This window comes from Ammospiza caudacuta, chromosome 28, assembly GCF_027887145.1.
Source record: "Ammospiza caudacuta isolate bAmmCau1 chromosome 28, bAmmCau1.pri, whole genome shotgun sequence".
Taxonomy (NCBI): domain Eukaryota; kingdom Metazoa; phylum Chordata; class Aves; order Passeriformes; family Passerellidae; genus Ammospiza; species Ammospiza caudacuta.
The window spans coordinates 4,675,288-4,693,089 of record NC_080620.1 but is presented as its reverse complement, the minus strand read 5'-3'; the positions used below and the strand labels follow the sequence as shown (position 1 = coordinate 4,693,089).

At 43.5% G+C, this 17,802-nt stretch overlaps 2 protein-coding genes across 2 annotated transcripts; both read left to right on the top strand.

Moving 5' to 3' along the window:
• Positions 1-583: 583 nt before the first annotated feature.
• FAM32A (family with sequence similarity 32 member A) lies at positions 584-1,973 on the top strand. Its single transcript, XM_058821066.1, has 4 exons — positions 584-683; positions 805-943; positions 1,037-1,090; positions 1,246-1,973. Exons 1-4 carry the CDS (start codon positions 607-609, stop codon positions 1,312-1,314), a joined length of 339 nt encoding a protein of 112 aa, XP_058677049.1. The 5' UTR covers positions 584-606; the 3' UTR covers positions 1,315-1,973.
• Positions 1,974-2,549: 576 nt separating this feature from the next.
• AP1M1 (adaptor related protein complex 1 subunit mu 1) lies at positions 2,550-11,286 on the top strand. Its single transcript, XM_058820876.1, has 12 exons — positions 2,550-2,625; positions 3,074-3,230; positions 3,597-3,664; positions 4,119-4,249; positions 4,384-4,531; positions 4,911-5,037; positions 6,111-6,253; positions 6,927-6,998; positions 7,258-7,416; positions 8,029-8,154; positions 8,362-8,437; positions 9,185-11,286. Exons 1-12 carry the CDS (start codon positions 2,584-2,586, stop codon positions 9,205-9,207), a joined length of 1,272 nt encoding a protein of 423 aa, XP_058676859.1. The 5' UTR covers positions 2,550-2,583; the 3' UTR covers positions 9,208-11,286.
• The last annotated feature ends 6,516 nt before the right edge of the window (positions 11,287-17,802 follow it).

Sequence of the window (17,802 nt, the reverse complement as noted above, 5' to 3'; positions counted from 1 at the left end):
CCCTCATGGAGGGGCCGATCCGCTTCACGGAGGTGCAAGGCGGCTTATGGCTGTCTCTGTTCCCCTCATGGAGGTGCAAGGCGGCTCATGCCAGCCCCGGTCCTCCTCACCGAGGGACGGAGGGGCCGGTTTTCCTCACGGAGGTGCAAGGCGGCTCACGGGAGCCCTGGTTCCCCTCACAAAGGTGGCAAGGCGGCTCACGGCAGCCCCGGTTCCCCTCACGGAGGTGCAAGGCGGCTCACGGCAGCCCCGGTTCCCCTCACAGAGGTGGCAAGGCGGCTCACGGCAGCCCCGGTTCCCCTCACGGAGGTGGCAAGGCGGCTCACGGCAGCCCCGGTTCCCCTCACGGAGGTGGCAAGGCGGCTCACGGCAGCCCCGGTTCCCCTCACGGAGGTGGCAAGGCGGCTCACGGCAGCCCCGGTTCCCCTCACGGAGGTGCAAGGCGGCTCACGGCAGCCCCGATTCCCCTCACGGCAGCCCCGGTTCCCCTCACGGCAGCCCCGGTTCCCCTCACGGAGCGGCCGGGCGGGACTCGAGCGCGGCTCCCGGCCCCGGCCGCGCCGTTGCGGCGGTGCCGGCAGGGGGCGCGGGCGCGGCCGTTCCGCCATGGCGGATTACGAGGCGGTGCAGCGCGGCCCGCTGCGGCTGAAGGGCAGCGGCGGGGCTCTGGGGGCCGGCAAACGGTGAGGGGCGACGGAGGGAACCGGGGGAGAACGGGGGGCGGTGAGGAGGGGCCGGGAGAACGGGGGGCGAGGAGGGGACACACGGCCCCGGGGCTGAGCGCTGACCGGGCGCTCCCCGCAGGAAGAAGAAGAAGGCGAAAGACAAGGCCCAGATCCTGGAGCAGATCGTGAGCAGCAAGAAGCAGGAGGAGGAGAAGAAGCGCGGGCTGGACAAGCGGACCCCGGCGCAGGTGGCCTACGAGAAGATGCAGGAGAAGCGGGTAAGGCTTTAAAAACCCCCGTGAGCCCCGGGGTGAGGCCGCTGAGGGGGCTGCGAGTGCCTGGAGTAACCGGCCCTTCTGTGTCTCCTACAGCAAATGGAGCGGATCCTGAAGAAAGCATCGAAAACCCACAAGCAGCGAGTGGAGGTGAGCAAAACCATCCCGAGTTCCTCAGGCCAGCGTGTTTATTGTTGGGCTGAAGGAGCTGTTCCTCCTTGTCGAACACAAGCCGGGACGCAGGGTAGGTTGTGGTTCAGTTTGGTAATGTCAGCACCCGTTTTCTGTCTCTTTTCCTCCCGCAGGACTTCAACAGGCACTTGGATACTCTGACTGAGCATTACGACATTCCCAAAGTCAGCTGGACTAAATGACCGGGCTGCTTTTCACGGCTCTGGAGCTGGAGTTGTGTTTTGTTTGTATCAAGCAGGGTTGCCATGTAAACCTGTCTTTTCTCCATATTGTCTAATACATCTTCTGAGCTTTTATGACTTTATACTGTCTTATTTTATAGACTTGTTTTTTAAAACCAAACATGCAGCAGTGTCTCCTCTGGGCTGAGGATCTCTGGTTTATGTTGATGCAGAGGGCTGGTTTTTCTTAGTATTTATAGTGAGATTAGGGCAAAACTAATTACTGTGAGCCAGATGGAAAACATTTCTTTATTTCTTTGGTTCTAACAGTTCTCCCTCTTTGAGGTGAAGAGTCTGACAGGCTCACATTATTTAAGTTTCTCTGTTAAGTTATGTGAATTGTGTAATTACTATCTACCAAGTTCTGTCAGAGGCCCCGTTGCAAAATGTGAACTATGTAAAATTGTTTTACGAAAGCATATTCCTTGATATTTGATCTTTGTATACTTTCAAGCCTAACCAGCAAGAAGGGAGGTTTAATCCATGGAATAGAGAGCAGCCAACAAGCTCTGAGTGATATCCAAGTTTTCATAGCTGATGTGCTGGATTTCTGGGATCCCACTGAGCATCCAGGCTTGTGCAACTCTGAAATAAATAACCAGTGTCTCTCGAGTGTGTAATTACTGGCTTGCTGTGCACTGGGTGCTGAATCTGATTTTTGTGGAAAACAGTGTCATTTCTATTTCGAGTATCAACACTATCATTTCTATCTTGAGTATCAATGGTATCATCTCCATCTTGAGCTCTGAAGGGTCTGCTGCAACTTGTAAATTCTATTTAATTTATTAAAACGCTGCTTTCATCCCTTTTTTTTTGGTGCTGATATACGCATGAAACGGGGAGTGTGGAGTTTGATTTTAACCCCTCTGAGGGATGATATATGTAACGATCGAACCCGTAAGGCGCCGCTTAAATCCGAATGAGGTTCCGAGCAGGGTGTGTCCGGGCCCCAGCTCAGCCTGGGCGGGCCGGGACAGCCCCAGGCCGTGCCAGCGCTACCGGGACAGCCCCGGGGCCGTGTCAGCGCTACCGGGACAGCCCCGGGGCCGTGCCAGCGCTACCGGGACATTCCCGGGGGAAAGCCCGCGGGGACTACATAACGAGGCAGCTCTCTCGCGGTGTCCTTCCGCCGCACGGCGCGGATCGCTGCGCGCAGCCGGGCGCGGCCGTGCCGTCACTTCCCGCGGAAGGGGAAGCGGAAGGCGGGCGGGACGCGGCCCGGCCGGGGCGATGTCGGCCAGCGCCGTCTATGTGCTGGACCTGAAGGGGAAGGTGAGGCCCGGAGCCGGAGGCCCGGAGCCGAGCGGGGGTTCCGCTGCCCCGGGAGGGCTGCGGGGACTGCGGGGGTTCCGCTTCCCCTGGGCGGGCACAGGGCAGTGTGGCCTGTAGCCCTTCGCCGGTGGGGCGAGGTGAGGCGGCATCCCCGGTAATTCATCTCTGCCGCTGTTGTGGCTGCTTTGCCTCAGAGGAGTTTGTTTTCGTATCCTAAAATCGTTGTGAGAGTGCGAACAGGAATAGGGGAAGGATAAGTCTGGAAAACATGACTTTGCACTTAAATGTTGGTATTCGTTCTAATCGGCAGAGCATTTCAGCATTGTGTAAATGCAGAGAGGCTCGAGGGAAGCTGGATGATTTTACAGGGGCCTTTCAAGCATTTGTGTGTCTTGCATGAGAACGTCCTTATGGAAGAGAAAAAGGGATTTGGTTGCTTTCTGTATAGGTTCTGATCTGTCGGAATTACCGTGGAGATGTGGACATGTCAGAGGTGGAACATTTTATGCCAATCCTTATGGAAAAGGAAGAAGAGGGGACGCTTTCTCCTATCCTAGCACATGGGGGAGTTCGTTTCATGTGGATTAAACACAACAACCTGTATCGTATCCTTTGTGCTGCACATGTGCTGACCATGCCAGAGGCTGCTAATTTGGGTTTTTTAATGTCAAAATGCAAGTTGGAGAATGGGTGAAGTGGTACAAAAAGCCTATATTCAGTAAAGTTGGTTATATTGAATAAGGGCTTTTTGTGCTTTACATACAGCAGGAAAAGGTCTGGAAAAGTGTTTTAATTTTACTCTAATTAGTGACTTCCTAAATGTTTATCTTCATATCTCCTTAGATCATATCTACTGTTAAGTAGTTAATGCATAATTCCTCTAGGCAACTCTATTTGCCTAAAATTAGGTTTTTTAAAATGAACTTAGTCAACTTTTTTTGAAATGCACATTCCTGAACATCCTTCATCAGTTGTTGCAACTTCTAAGAAAAATGCTTGTGTATCACTGGTGTTTTCATTTTTATATAAAGTAGTTCAGGTGAGTATATTTCAAAAGTAACCTTTGTGTTCTGTCTAGATAGAAATGCATAGAGCTTTCACATTTTTTAAGAACTTCAATAATAGCATTTTTATTTTATATTTGATTGTTTTGTAGAACTACCTGATAAGGGCACTGATATTTTGTAGCTGTGTAGGCAGAGGATGGGGCAGGTGCTGTAATAGTTACACAAGAGCTGAGCACCTGGAGGAGGTTGTGAATCGGTGCATGATCCAAACACAGGATCTGTATTTGGTTCATCTGTACCTGTTGAGAAAAATATTTTCTCCAGAATAAATACTTTTCATAATAGTTTCTTCTGTTTGGAAAGTATGGGGTTGGGGTTGGAACTTTACAAGATTATTATTTTAGATGCAGGAATTCCTTCTGCATGTGCTGTGCTGCCTCATTTAATGTCCTTCTTCTCCCTCTCCCTCCTCTTGTTGCATTTCAGGTTTTTTCTGAATATTTCAAGGAGTTGGAAGAAGAGAGCATTAGGGATAATTTTGTTATTATTTATGAGTTGTTAGATGAGCTTATGGATTTTGGTTATCCCCAAACCACTGATAGTAAAATTTTACAAGAGTAAGTATCACTCAACAGTAACAAAGGAGTGTTTTGACCCTTTTTTCATAGGCAAACAAATGTTTCAATGTGTTCTAATGATCAAAAATACTAATTTTCTTTTCTTTGTCCATGTCAATTCTCTGGTTGTGAAGGTACATCACTCAGGAAGGCCACAAACTTGAAACTGGAGCCCCACGCCCGCCTGCCACTGTTACAAACGCTGTTTCATGGAGATCAGAAGGGATAAAATACAGGAAAAATGAGGTGTTCCTGGATGTCATAGAGTCAGTTAACCTTTTGGTGGGTACCTTGTAGTTTAACTTTGTGTGAGAATTGTAGTAGGAAGTGTTAAAAATGGCATTTTGTACAAAAACCTGCAATAGAAAGTGTGACTGTGGAGGGTGTGCTGTGACACTCAAAGCAATGGAACTATTAATTTCCCCCAAGGAAATCCAGTACAAATAATGCTTTAATTGTGTGTATTGCTGATTTTTGGATATGTCCTTTGATCTTCTGCCTGTGCTGCTTCATGTCCCTGATTTAATTCACTCTACTGGATTTATTCCTCATAAGAAACACATCCAAGAAATCCCAGGGCATGGGGATGGGGTGGGAGTGTTTCTGGATGTCACAAGGTCCCCCATCAGAGATGTCTTACCTTCTGTTCATCTTTGTTCAGGTCAGTGCCAACGGGAATGTGCTGCGGAGTGAGATAGTTGGATCCATTAAAATGAGAGTTTTCCTGTCAGGAATGCCAGAGCTGCGCCTTGGGCTGAATGACAAAGTTCTCTTTGATAACACAGGCCGTGAGTGTTATCATCACAATCATCACAGATGCTATCTGGAGTCTTGAGGTTTGGGATCACAGAATCATGGAGATTGGAAAAGCCCTCTAAAATCACAAAGTCCAACTGCTGAGCAGCACCACTGTTAGTGTTCAGCACTAAGCCATGTCCCCAGGTGCCACATCCACAGGGATTTGAACATTTCCAGGGCTGGTGACCCCACCAGTGCCCTAGGCAGCCTGTGCCAATGCATGGCCATCGTTTCAGTGAAAAAATTTTCCCAAAATATAACCTAAACCTCCAGTGGCACAGCTTGAGGCCATTTCCTCTTGTGCTGTCCTGAGTTGCCTGGGAGCAGAGCCTGACCCCACCTGGCTCCATCCTCCTGTCAGGGAGTCATGGAGAGTGAGAAGTCTCCCCTTGAACCTGCTTTGCTCCAGGCTGAGTCCCCCACAGCTCCCTCAGCTGCTCCCCAGCTCAGTTTCCTTTTCTGGACACACTCCAGCCTCAATCCTGTCCTGGTTGTGAGGGGTCCAGAACTGATCACAGGGTTTGAGGAACCTCAGCAGTGCCCAGCACAGGGGGACAGTCGCTGCCCTGATATTACAGCGACCTGAGTGGGTCGCTGCTGGTGAGAGAGTGACGGTGAATCTTGTTTCTTGAATCAGAAGGCTTGATTTATTAATATATTATATATAATACATTATTACTATACTAATAGAATATAGAGAGAGATTTTGCAGAGCAGCTAGACTAGCTAGGAAGAGATAGAAAGAATCCACAACAAAGCTGTGGCCAAGGACTCAGTCCCCTGGCTTGCACTGGTGATTGGCCCTTAATTATAAACATAGAAAATGAGCCAATCAAGGTGTTCCTGTTGCATTCCCCAGCAGCTGATAATAATTGTTTACCTTCTCTTCGGGGGCCTCTGGCCTCCCGAAGATGCAGAAATCTGAAAGAAAGGATTTCTGTGGAGAAATGTCTGCGACACCCTGATCCTAGAAATTGGCTAAAAGGAAGGAATGTCAGCAGGCAGCAGCTGTGCTCTGCTGAGATTTGAGCCATGGTTTGTGTGACCTGATGTTTTCTGCTAGGTGGGAAGAGTAAATCAGTAGAACTGGAAGATGTGAAGTTCCACCAGTGCGTTCGTCTCTCTCGCTTTGAGAACGACCGGACAATCTCCTTCATCCCCCCCGACGGAGAGTTTGAGCTCATGTCCTATCGCCTCAACACCCACGTGAGTCTGCATCTCTGCCTTTTGAAATGAGAATGGTTTAGATTGTAGCCACAACAGCTTTCCCTTCTTTTTGTTTTCTCCTAAACCATGGGATTCAGAGTCATCTGTGAATAGCAAAACTTGGTGCTCACTCCTTCTGGAGGAAGAAGGAAGTTTAGATTTCACTTAGCAATAAATCTCTGTATTTTCAACTGCTGTTGAAACTGTTTTTGAGATACTATTGTTTTTAATCTAACTACATAATGGCAGTGTAACAATTAATTGTGCTTGTGAACAACAGTATTTATGTCACTTAATTTTATTGAAGTATGCCAGCCATGGTGATAAAGAAAAGTCAAAAAATTCAGTCTAGAGAAGGTCTATAGCAAAGAAATAGTTCAGTCCCCAGTGTGTAAAACTATAAAATATTTTCTGATGCAATTGTTTGTTATTAGGGATTAATCTGAGACATACATTTTTAAGCCTATAATTCTTGTACATTTGCTCATTGATGTATCAGTGCTTGCTCATGTGTATAATTATTTCCTAAAAAATCACGGTTCTGTCATTTTGAATACCCCAGGCTGCATTTTCTCTGTGGCTCACATACTGAGTGTAGCTTTAAGGGAAAGCAACATTTTGGTGCCTCTGTCAGAGTAAAACTCAGAGCTGTGCTGTGTTTTTCCACCACCAGGTAAAGCCCCTGATCTGGATTGAATCTGTGATTGAGAAACATTCCCACAGCCGCATCGAGTACATGATCAAGGTCAGACATTAAATAATTATGGCTAATTTTAGTCTTCTTTTGTTTGTTGTCAAAGATTGTACATTTTTGTACGAGTATTCAGCATTTCTGTGGGACTTAGACACCTTTGAAGACTTCATTTGTCAGTTATGATCTCGGTTCCAGTTCTGGTTGTCAGCATATGGGTTGGGGTGGAGGGGAGCTGTGTGTCTCACAGCTCTCTGAGCTCACCAGCATCATGGAAATACTTAAACTCTGCTTTTCTGCTTGATTGTTTTAGGCAAAAAGTCAATTTAAGCGTAGATCAACTGCCAACAATGTGGAGATTCACATCCCAGTTCCAAATGATGCAGACTCGCCAAAGTTTAAAACCACTGTTGGAAGTGTCAAATGGGTTCCAGAGAACAGTGAAATTGTCTGGTCCATTAAATCTTTCCCAGTAAGTGTTATTTTTTACTCTTACCACCAAAGAGTGTAATAATTACTTAACACTGATAGTCCATTCACATTTAAACTCTGCTTAAAGCAAATCCTGTTGGTATCAGACAAGTAGCAGTGGACTCTTCCTCTTTTTTCATGGATGAAAGATTGGAATTTGCTAATAGATGTTGTTTATATTTGTTTCACTTGGATATTTTTTCAGAACCCAGGCAGAGAGCAGATTTTTGAGTGATGTCTCTGGGTGGTGTAATCCTTGGCCTGGCTTTAGCAGCAGCTGTTTGAGTTTTGTCAGGCTCTGCTTCTTGGGTGGTTCCATGAGCATGAGCTCTGTCCACTGCTAATGGTGTGATAGTGCAGCTGTGTGTCACTATTTAATCTGAATTTTTGAGTATAAGGCTGGAAGAAAATGAATTATGCCTCAGGCTGGATCTGCTTCTTTTTTTCCAAAAGATTTTAAAAATAAAAATACATGTCACTTTGAAGCCCTGGAGAAGAGCTGGAATGAATAGTGGAGTTCAGCAGTTTGACATTAAGAAAACTACTTCTATCATGGCAAGTTTTTATTATTTTTTCTGTTTCAAGAAAATAAACAATTGTCTCTTTTGGATAGGGTGGAAAAGAATACCTGATGAGAGCTCACTTTGGACTTCCAAGTGTTGAAGCTGAAGACAAGGAAGGAAAACCTCCCATTAGTGTAAAGTTTGAGATTCCCTATTTCACCACTTCAGGAATCCAGGTCAGTGTTTGAAAACAGAAATGCTGATAAATTCACATGCTGGGCTCTAACACACGAGGTGTTTCTCATCTTGATGATTCCTGTTCAGTTTTATCCACAAGACAAATTTTTACCCATAAAATGGTTGGGTTTTTTTGCTTTTCTTTTTTGCTAAATGCTGCTTTGTCAGCATGGGAGGCTTTATATCTTACAGATCTTTTTTTGCAGGTTCGTTACTTAAAGATAATTGAGAAGAGTGGCTACCAGGCTCTGCCCTGGGTGAGGTACATCACCCAGAATGGAGGTGAGAGGAGGGGATATTTTGTTTTCCAGAATACACCTACTAAATGAAACTCCTATTTATGAGTATAGACCTATCTAGTTTAGATACACAGTAAATTAAACCACACTGTTTCTTTTCTAATCCCTTTTACTGTATTAATAAAAGACCTACTGGGGTAGAGTGGTAATGCTGTTCAAGTAGTTTCTAATTGAGCTGGAATTTGGGAAATTTAAAAACAAGCACATCATTAGCAGTGTGCTCACACATCTCATTCTGCCAGCTTTAAAATGCATAAGACACTGTCTAGTACAAAATACTTGATTTTTAGCAAGCAAAAACGGTGGGGTTTGTTTTTGTTGGGGTTTTTATTTTACAGAATTGTTGAATCCCAGACTGGTTTGGGTGGGAAGGGACCTTAAAGCTCATCTTGTTCCAGCCCTGCCATGTCAGGGTCACCTTCCACTGTCCCAGGTGCTCCCAGCCCTGCCCAGCCTGGCCTTGGGCATTTCCAGGGATCCAGGGGCAGCCCCAGCTATGAGGCAGAATTGCAGATACGAGGAAGAATTTATTCCTCATATCCCATCTAACCCCTCCCTCTTTCACTTGAAGGGTTTTAGTGTTTTATTGATATTTACATCTTCTTTTATTAATATACATTAAACAAGAAGATATTTTATCACTTTATCCCAGCTTGCTGCTCTGCTTTACTCCCTTGAATGAGACAAATTACTAAAATTGGATTTTTGTTGGTTTTTTTCCCCTTTACAGACTACCAGCTCCGAACACAGTAAAACACCTCACAGGCACCACAGACAAGAAACCTTCAGGCCTAGAATTCATGTGCAGAAACTTCTGTGGTCCTGAGAGCTGTGAATGTTGTTGCCAAGGGTCTCGTTTCTGCAATCTTGGATTGACAGAAGACAGATTGGAAATTTATTGATTTCAATAATGTGTTTGAGCTTTTGAACCATTAGTATTGATTGTGTGAATATTTATTTCATTCTTAGAACATGCTGATCTTGCTGCTAAATGCTAATTACATTAGGAGTAGCAGTTACATTGAGGAGCCAGGAATCCAGAATGAACCTTGGGAATGTCTTGTTGATGCCTTGTCAGTCACAGTTGCAGAATTTCTGGTATTTGTATTTTAGAATCCCTAAAGACATTGGCAGCATTATGCTACAAATTAGGGAGATGATTGTGCAATTAAATGACTGCTGAACACTTCATTGTATTTAGCCCAAGGTATTTATTATTTTTTTTCTGGGCATTTGGGTGCCTTAACTCATTCATAGCTCTGTTAACTTAAAAAAAAAAAATTGCAGAACATGAGTTGAAATTATCTGAAGTCAAAAAACACCGTTAATTTTTTTTTGCATGGTTTCAAAGGAATTAATCTGAGAGAACAGCTTCAAGTGAAAGGTTTGGAAACAAAAATAGGGGTTTGTTAAAGACTAAGTTAACTGAGAACAGGAGTAAATGCCTGTGGGAGCAGGATTGCTGCCTCCAGTCAGCAAAATGCAGGTGAAAGAATTCCAACCTTGTGACACCCCAGGGCCTGCAAACCCTCTGCCAACTGACCAGTATTTGCTTTTTCAAATTCCTGTTCATCAAACAAGTTCCCAATTGTCAGATGTAGGCACAAAGCCTTAGATTAGGTATTAAAATACCAAAACCCTTCTAGAGGTAATGTGATTTGGTAGGAAGATTGGGTGTTTATGATTATTTTTCCAATTAATAGTAATATACTCCAAGCTCTTCCTGGAAGTTACTGTATAAGAAGAGGCCGACAAAAATCCAGTTGCCATCTTTCTTCCAGCTTGCCTTTTGTGTTAATTTAGGGCAAATACTTCCCCTTTTTTGCTGTAGTTTGCTAGAATTCTTTAACTTCATTTGCCCTAAGGAGAGATGTTTTCTTTCTCAGTCCTTTCCGTTTGTAAACAGCTATTACTGTATCTTCCTGGCAGAATGAATAACAGTTTGCAATGTTATTCTTCAAGGTATTATTTTTTTTTACATGCCATTTCATTGTTTTTTTCTCAGAAGCTACAATTGGCATGGGTGTACATAGTTATTTTGGGTTTTGGTGAGGTTTTTATTTTCAGGAAAATTGTGACGGTTATCAGTATTTTCTTTACACAACTTTTAGGCTGCTTTAGCTTGAATTTAGTACTCCTGAGAGGTGCTAAACTTACACCATCAAAATCTAAATATCTATGTCTGCAGATGTGATGTGACAATACACTATGTGCAAAATTCTCCACTGCTGGGAGAGTCCAGGAGTGTCCACAAAGAGTGAGAAGGTATTTCAGTCACTGTCCTCACTGAATCCTTGTAGACTGTACATAGCTACACCTGTGTGTAAATCAGCCAAAAATCAGCTCAACTCCCCCCAGGCTGCAGCTGCTGTGACATCACAGAAGATTTGCCTCAGGAAATCTCATGTCTGGTGGTGTTTGGCAACAACCACACCCCCAGTTTTTGGCAACCCTGGGTGTGCACAGGTGTATTCTGACTCTGTTTGTCACCCAAAAAGCTTGATGTTTAAAACAGAATCATCTTGTTTAAGATTTCAGTTCCACTACTCATTTTCATTTGAATAATTAAGCTTATGACCGGACTAAACCTTTTTATATTAAAACTGTAACTGGTTGACAAATCACTTTCTGCTGACTTTATTTTTTCCAAGTGTTTGCTCTGATAATTATGCCTGTAAAATGTGACTCTCCATCTTTGTTTTCCTCTTGGAGTTTGGATCTTGTGGACCAGAACCATGTTTTCTCCTGTTTTGTTGCAGTTTGACTGTTTTGATGATGGGGCATCAGCCATGCTTGTCCAGAAGGTAATAAAGGCAGAAAGTCCTCTTTGAATCAGTTGTATTTTGCCTGATTCTTTTTCAGTTTGATCTACACCAAGTAGTAGCCTCTGATCTCAGAGTATGCTCAGCTCTTACAATGTGAGGCCTGGAAAAGTGGAACAGAACTTTATAAAAGCGGGAAGTGCTGATATTCCTGATTAAAAAAAAAAATCACTTTTCTATTTTCAGCAAAATCCACCCATGCACCATAAAATTGGTACTCAGAAATCAAAATTCCCCTCCTCCTTTTCATTCACTCGTTGTTACAATGTGGGTGCACGGGCACAAAGACAAAACCAAGGGATGTTATTCCAGCCCTTGATCTCCTACAAGGAGGGCAGGTTTGGGTGGGACACTGAGAAGAAACTTCCCTGGAAATTTCTGGAGCAGCCTGGGACAGTGGAAGGTCCCATTGGAGAATGAGCTGTAATATCTCTTCCAACACAAACTACCCTGTGATCCTATGAGGAATTATTTCTAAGAACAAGTTTTGTTCTTAGACTGCTAAATCTTTATCTCACTGAACTTCGTTCTCTGCTTAATGTGGTGAAATGTAAATATCTCGGTTTGCCACCGTGTTATAGGTAAGTGCCTAATACAAAAGACTTTTAAAAGACAATTTGCATGTTTGAGGTGCCTAATCTGTGTTTTCAGCCTGCTGTGGTTTCATAGCAGTGTTGGCAGCAGGCTGGAGATGAAGCAGAAACCTTCCCTGTCCCTCCCCAGACACAGTCCTGTCACTTTGCACCATTTAATTATCCTTGATTAGATAATTGTCTCTCCAGGTGCGTCAGCGGCGCTCCCTGTCCTGCAGTTTAATTTCCAGTGCTGGTGTGTGTGTGGAGCTGAATGAGCCGAATGCCATCGCTCTTTGTGCCCTGCCCCTGCCAGCAGATGGCATTCCGAGCCCGCTGCTCCCAGTGCAAACCAGTAAGAGCCGTGAGAGAGAGCGCTCTGTACCCAACGAGTCTTGATTTCGGCAGCCACGGCTATTTTAGTGACTCCGAGTGCATTAACAACCACCCAAAACATGTAATTAAATTATTTTTTTAGCCTTATGCAGTGTTTTTTTTTTGTTTCTGTTTTTGTTTTTGGTTTTTTTTTTGTTTTGTTTTGTTTTTTTTGGTTTTTTTTTTTTTTTTTGGAGTTGAGCAACTTCGCCATTTAGCTGGATAGTTTTAACATTCTTATTTCTTGCTTTTTTTTCTCATGTGGCTGATACTGGTACTCGTGCAAAGTGCAGGTGCCAGGGAAGGGAGGACCACAGGAGCAGCTACTCGGGGTTGTACCCTGGTGCTGGCATTGCCAGGGCACAAATTAAACCTCAGCTCGTGGTCTGAAAGCTCCCATAGGATGTAATATTAAAAATAAGAGGACCTTTTCACCCCCACACACTTGATTTGCTCTAGAGAAAACTGGTTTTGTCTTGATAAATTAAGACAGAACCTATGTCCCAATCAAGTAAAATCCCTCAGAAAAGTTTCATTCCACCTTGGTCTTCCAGCTGAAGAGTCTTCTGTTATGTGTTTTTAAGGTTTTCCTGCTCTTCCTTCTCTCCTGGCAGCTTTTTCTGCTGGAATGCTCTTTGGACTGCTTATATTTGCTTCCCAATTCTAGTCTGAGCTGGTTTTGCCTATAAAACATCCTTACACAAAAAGAGAGATCATGAGACTTTATCTGGAGTGGATTTGCCTCTGGTTAGGAGATTGCACCTGTTTATTTCTGACTTTATTCTGTGAAAATAAAAAGGCTAAACCTTGGCACCTCTGTCTTTATCTTGTGCCAAAGGCAGTGTTGCAATATGTTCAGAGCTTTTTTTTCCCCTCTGTGGTTGACACCCACTGCTGTTTGTAATTTCAGCAGCCCTGGCATGGCGAGGGTTGATGGCCTTGCAGAAAACAGCGTGAGAGAGCGAAATTAAGGGACAATATGAATAATCTTAATTGCCACGGTAATTAACTATACAACTATGCTATTTACCCTACAGGAGAAGTCAAAATGTAAGCAAACAATTGTAAAACTTTTTTTCCATGGCGTTCAATGTGATTTCTAAGTCATGCCCTCCCTACACACAGATAAAACTTGTTTCTCCTGTAGTTACAGCACGTTGTCTTGACTCAGCATTTGTTAAAGCACAGTTACAGCTCACTGCAGGCAGATGCAGGAGATTCCCTTGTGTAGCTACTCCTCATTAGGAAATTAGTGAAAATTTTGGGTCTTTGGGAGCTCCAGCACAGGGAGGACACAGACCTGCTGAAACAAGTCCAGAGGAGGCCATCAAAGATGATCAGAGGGATGAGAAAGGTTGGGAGAATCCCAATTCCAAATCTTTGGGGTGACCTAACTGTGACCTCCCAGTATCTGACAGGAGCCCACAAGAAAGGTGGAAAGAGACTTCACAAGAGCCTGGAGTGACAGGAGAAGGGGGAATGGCATCACACTGACAGAGAGAGGGTTTAGATTGGGTATTAGGAAAAAAAAAGATTGGTTTTGAGGGTGGTGAGGCCCTGGCACAGGTTGCCCAGAGAATCTGTGGCTGCCCCATCCCTGGGAATAGTCAAGACCAGGTTTGATGAGGCTTGGAGAAAGTGGTCTAGTGGAAGGTGTCCCTGCCCATGGCAGGGGACAGAACAAGATGGGTTTGAGGTCCTTTTACATTTCCTGTGTTGTGACTGTGACCTCCCAGGCTTTGGCAGTGTGGGAGCTGTGTGGGGATCAAGGTGAGGATCAGCAGTGCCATCACTGCTCTGGGCAGCCCCACATCTGGCTCTGTTCTTTCACACCAGCTCCCAAAGAGAAAGATGTAGGGATTGTTTTAGAGATAGGAGTTACAGCTAAACTCGGGTCTGTATTTGTTCTCCTGAAAATGAAGCAGTGCTGTTTTGTCAGGATGTGTTCTAGTAAGTTCCCAAGAATTGGTGCAGCCATATGAAACTGGGACCTTCCACAGCCCTGCAACATCCAAGCAAGACTAAATCCACTTTTCCCACTCCAGCTGTTCTGCTGCTTTGCAATTGTTGACAAACTCATTAAACCAGAGGATTTGGATAATTTTGAGTTTAACACCAGAAATTATGCCCAGCTTAAAACCTTTCTCTTCTTCTCTCTTCTCTTCTCTTCTCTTCTCTTCTCTTCTCTTCTCTTCTCTTCTCTTCTCTTCTCTTCTCTTCTCTTCTCTTCTCTTCTCTTCTCTTCTCTTCTCTTCTCTTCTCTTCTCTTCTCATTCCCCCTCCACACTGCATCTCTTCATGTCCATCTGCTCTTACATCTGCCCTGACAGCTGCAGCATTGCATCAATGAAACTCCATTTTGCTGTAGGTGGAATCACTCTGAGCTGCTCCCAACAAACTGTGGGCTAGATCACGGAGACTCCAAGTTTGTTTGTGGGCTGATGGTCAAATAAATAAACAGAAACAGGCCTGAATCAAATGATCAGCAACGTGAGGAACAAGACGCTCCTAGAGTCAGCATGCTGGGCTCCAGCCCGTTCTGGAGAAAGTTTTGTAGGCTTAGTTCAAATCTTGGCCGTGGATTTGTACCTTGGATCAAAGTTTTGTTGCAGGCCCTTCTCCAATATAAAGCAAAGAAACATAAAACAACAAATATCCAGTGAAATCCAAACACAATCTGCTCTATGTTATGCTACAAAAATGAATGAACTCTGCCTCCCACCCACTCCCACTGTGACTTGCTGTGAATAAGCACCACTCAAAGGAAACCACTGCAAGGAGTTCTGCTTCTTTCCAGCAGGAATAACAATGGAGCAGGGAAGAATGCTGACTGTTTTACCTCTGCTATTCCAGTTGGGCAGGTGTAGGTGAAGAGCAGTGGGGTGTTTAAAAGGCCACTGAAAGGACTCACTCCCCACACTGAACTGAAGCCCAAATATTCAATATATGGGGTTTATATTAAATATTTATTTTATTCCTTTTATTTTTATATTTAAATATATTTATATGTTATTATTTATACATAATTTATTATTATACATAATTATAATTTATTATACATGTAATAATTTATTATTATATGTAGTTATATATCCTCTATATTTATATATATATTATATTTATATTTTTAATATACTTTATTATATTATGATAAAGCTTTAAATATTTTTTCTATTAAAAGGATTTTTTTTTTCTATTAAGTTAGGAAAAGCCCTTTTCCATCCTTCTCAAGGAATGCCCTACACCTCATCTGAGAATTTCTTAGACCCCCTGAGGCAGCATGGCGGTCGCACCCCAGATTTTGAGGGATAGAAGAATATCTAGGGAAATCAGGCACACAGGATAAATGCATCCATTTGTTATTTATGGATCTTCAAGCCACTGGGTTACAGATCACTGATGGATTTAGGGAAGGCTTTGCAGAGTGATTCTTCATGGGCACACTGGATTGCACTGATGAGAGCTGGGTGCTGCTCCAAATCAGAAAGAGGGCAAATCATGATCTGTTTTTTTCATTTTAAGTAGTTAAGGAGGAGCTGCTGGATTCTCCCCAGAAAAGAAGGAAGAATTCAACTATCCCACCAAGCTCAGAAGCAAGCAGGGGCACTGGGTTTCCTGTAGTATCAAGATTTTACATAAACTGTGGCAAATATCTATTGGATGGCGGGTGTGGGAGATCTCAAATGTGTGTTAGAATCAGCCAGTTATTGAGAGATAATACAGCACCCAAATTCAGGTGTGGTTTTATATTTTCTTAAAACTCCTGGAATGGTGCTCCAAGCTGTACCTGTCACTGCTGCTGTCTGGCCAAGGAAATGGGACAAAACTGCACAGACAGAAAGGGTTTGAAGAAATTTCAGTATAAAAGCTGAGGGGAAAAGCTTGAGGGAAAGGATAATGAAGGAGGATTGTTCAGAAATGCTGACATTATAAACAAACGAAATCTGCTTTTTCATCTTCAAACACAAAAAAGCAGCCTATAAAGTTGAAAAGGAGCATGTTTTAAATGGACAAAAAATTATTATTAGTGCAGAATTCCACCTTTGCCACTGTATTTGTTTAGAAAAGGACTTATCAGTCAAGCACTGCCCTGCATCAGAGGTAGGAACCTGTTGCTCCTTGAGCTGGGTTCTCCTCTGTGTTTCAGCCACCTCTAATTACTCCCTGCCCAATAACGAGCTGCAGGACAAGTGTTTATTTTCTTGCTTGCTTATTTATTCAAACAAAAGCACAAGAAGAGAGGCTTCTGCGTGTGGTGGACTCTACAATTGCTCGAGTTTCCAAGAGGTCACAAGGGTGCCAGATAACATTAGCAGCTAAGTGCTGTGTTGTCCTGTTGTGTTATCAACAGGAAACATCTTTACCAGCACAGGAACTGCAGCTTTGTAATTGGCCTGGTGCAAGAACATGACAGTATTTTCTCATCCTATCAGGACTCGGATATTTTGGGAAGTGGTATATAAAGCTTGCAGCACACAGTGTCTCTTGGACATTAGGAACAGGTTCGTGGCAGAAATCAGTGTGCTTTGCTATTTTAGTAGTTGCTATAGTTGCAGCATGAATTTTCTTGCCCTGCGTGGTTCAGGATGGTATTTCGTTACAGTCCATATGTGTATTTTTATTATTTGAGTGCAGATGGACATGTTTAAAGGAATTAATGTGGTGATATAAGCCTTGTAAAGAAGCCTTTAGCATATAAACAACAAATCCATAAATCATATCAATGCAGGCCGTGTTTAGCTTTCATTAAATACTCATAGACTTCTATGGTGCAAGATTGAGCTCTATCCAAGCAAATTTCAGATTCACTGGATGATAAAATGTTATATTTGGGCTCTGAAATGAGCAGCGTTCTGCATGATCCATGTGTTGAACAGAACAGCCCTTCTGCCTCACACAGTTAATGGCAAAAAAAGTGCAATAACATCTATAACTAGTGTTAGATCAGAGCAAATAGTGCTTCAATGGAGCTGTAAAGAGCTCTTTTGGACGGGGGCCAATACTGCAATTAATATTCTGTATGGAATGACACCACTTGTTGATTATAGCAAGCCTCACTTGGCCCATTTGATAAAGCTGGAGTGGCTTTTTCCACAGCTGTTGTCACTGTTTTCATCAAAAGTAGCTGTAACCACCAAGAAGGAAAAACTACAACACAACACACAGCCTGAGGATTGACCAAATTTTTCCTTAAAAGTGCATAATGAGAAATTCTGATAACTCAAGAGTGATTTTGATCCTTCAGAATAGTCAGTGCCACACAACCTTTAATGCACTGTTGCATGTTGCCCTTTGAGAGCTCCCACATCCAGATTTTCTGACTTCCACTCTTATTAAAATTTTCCTTAAATGTCTCTTGACATCAGAAATCAAAGATATACTTTATATAGAAAAATTTTTGGTAAGTGTGGCCAAAAGGATCATTTTGTTACCACTAAAACTGGCTTCTACAATGACAAAAGTCAGGATTTTCTTTCAGTTTTATTCTATGTAGTACACACTAAAAAAAAAAAAAAAAAACCAAACTGGAAGTGTGAGCACTTAAGTGGTCACAGAAGCTTCATTTGGCCCTCACTGAT

Excerpts from the sequence above, each read along its gene's own strand:
- AP1M1 (XM_058820876.1), top strand. The coding sequence starts at position 2,584 with ATGTCGGCCAGCGCCGTCTATGTGCTGGACCTGAAGGGGAAG. Across the intron at positions 3,231-3,596 it reads TAAACACAACAACCTGTATC|TTGTTGCAACTTCTAAGAAA; the intron begins GTATCCTTTGTG and ends ATCCTTCATCAG. Across the intron at positions 4,532-4,910 it reads TAGAGTCAGTTAACCTTTTG|GTCAGTGCCAACGGGAATGT; the intron begins GTGGGTACCTTG and ends ATCTTTGTTCAG.
- FAM32A (XM_058821066.1), top strand. The coding sequence starts at position 607 with ATGGCGGATTACGAGGCGGTGCAGCGCGGCCCGCTGCGGCTGAAGGGC. Across the intron at positions 684-804 it reads GCTCTGGGGGCCGGCAAACG|GAAGAAGAAGAAGGCGAAAG; the intron begins GTGAGGGGCGAC and ends CGCTCCCCGCAG. Across the intron at positions 1,091-1,245 it reads CCCACAAGCAGCGAGTGGAG|GACTTCAACAGGCACTTGGA; the intron begins GTGAGCAAAACC and ends TTCCTCCCGCAG.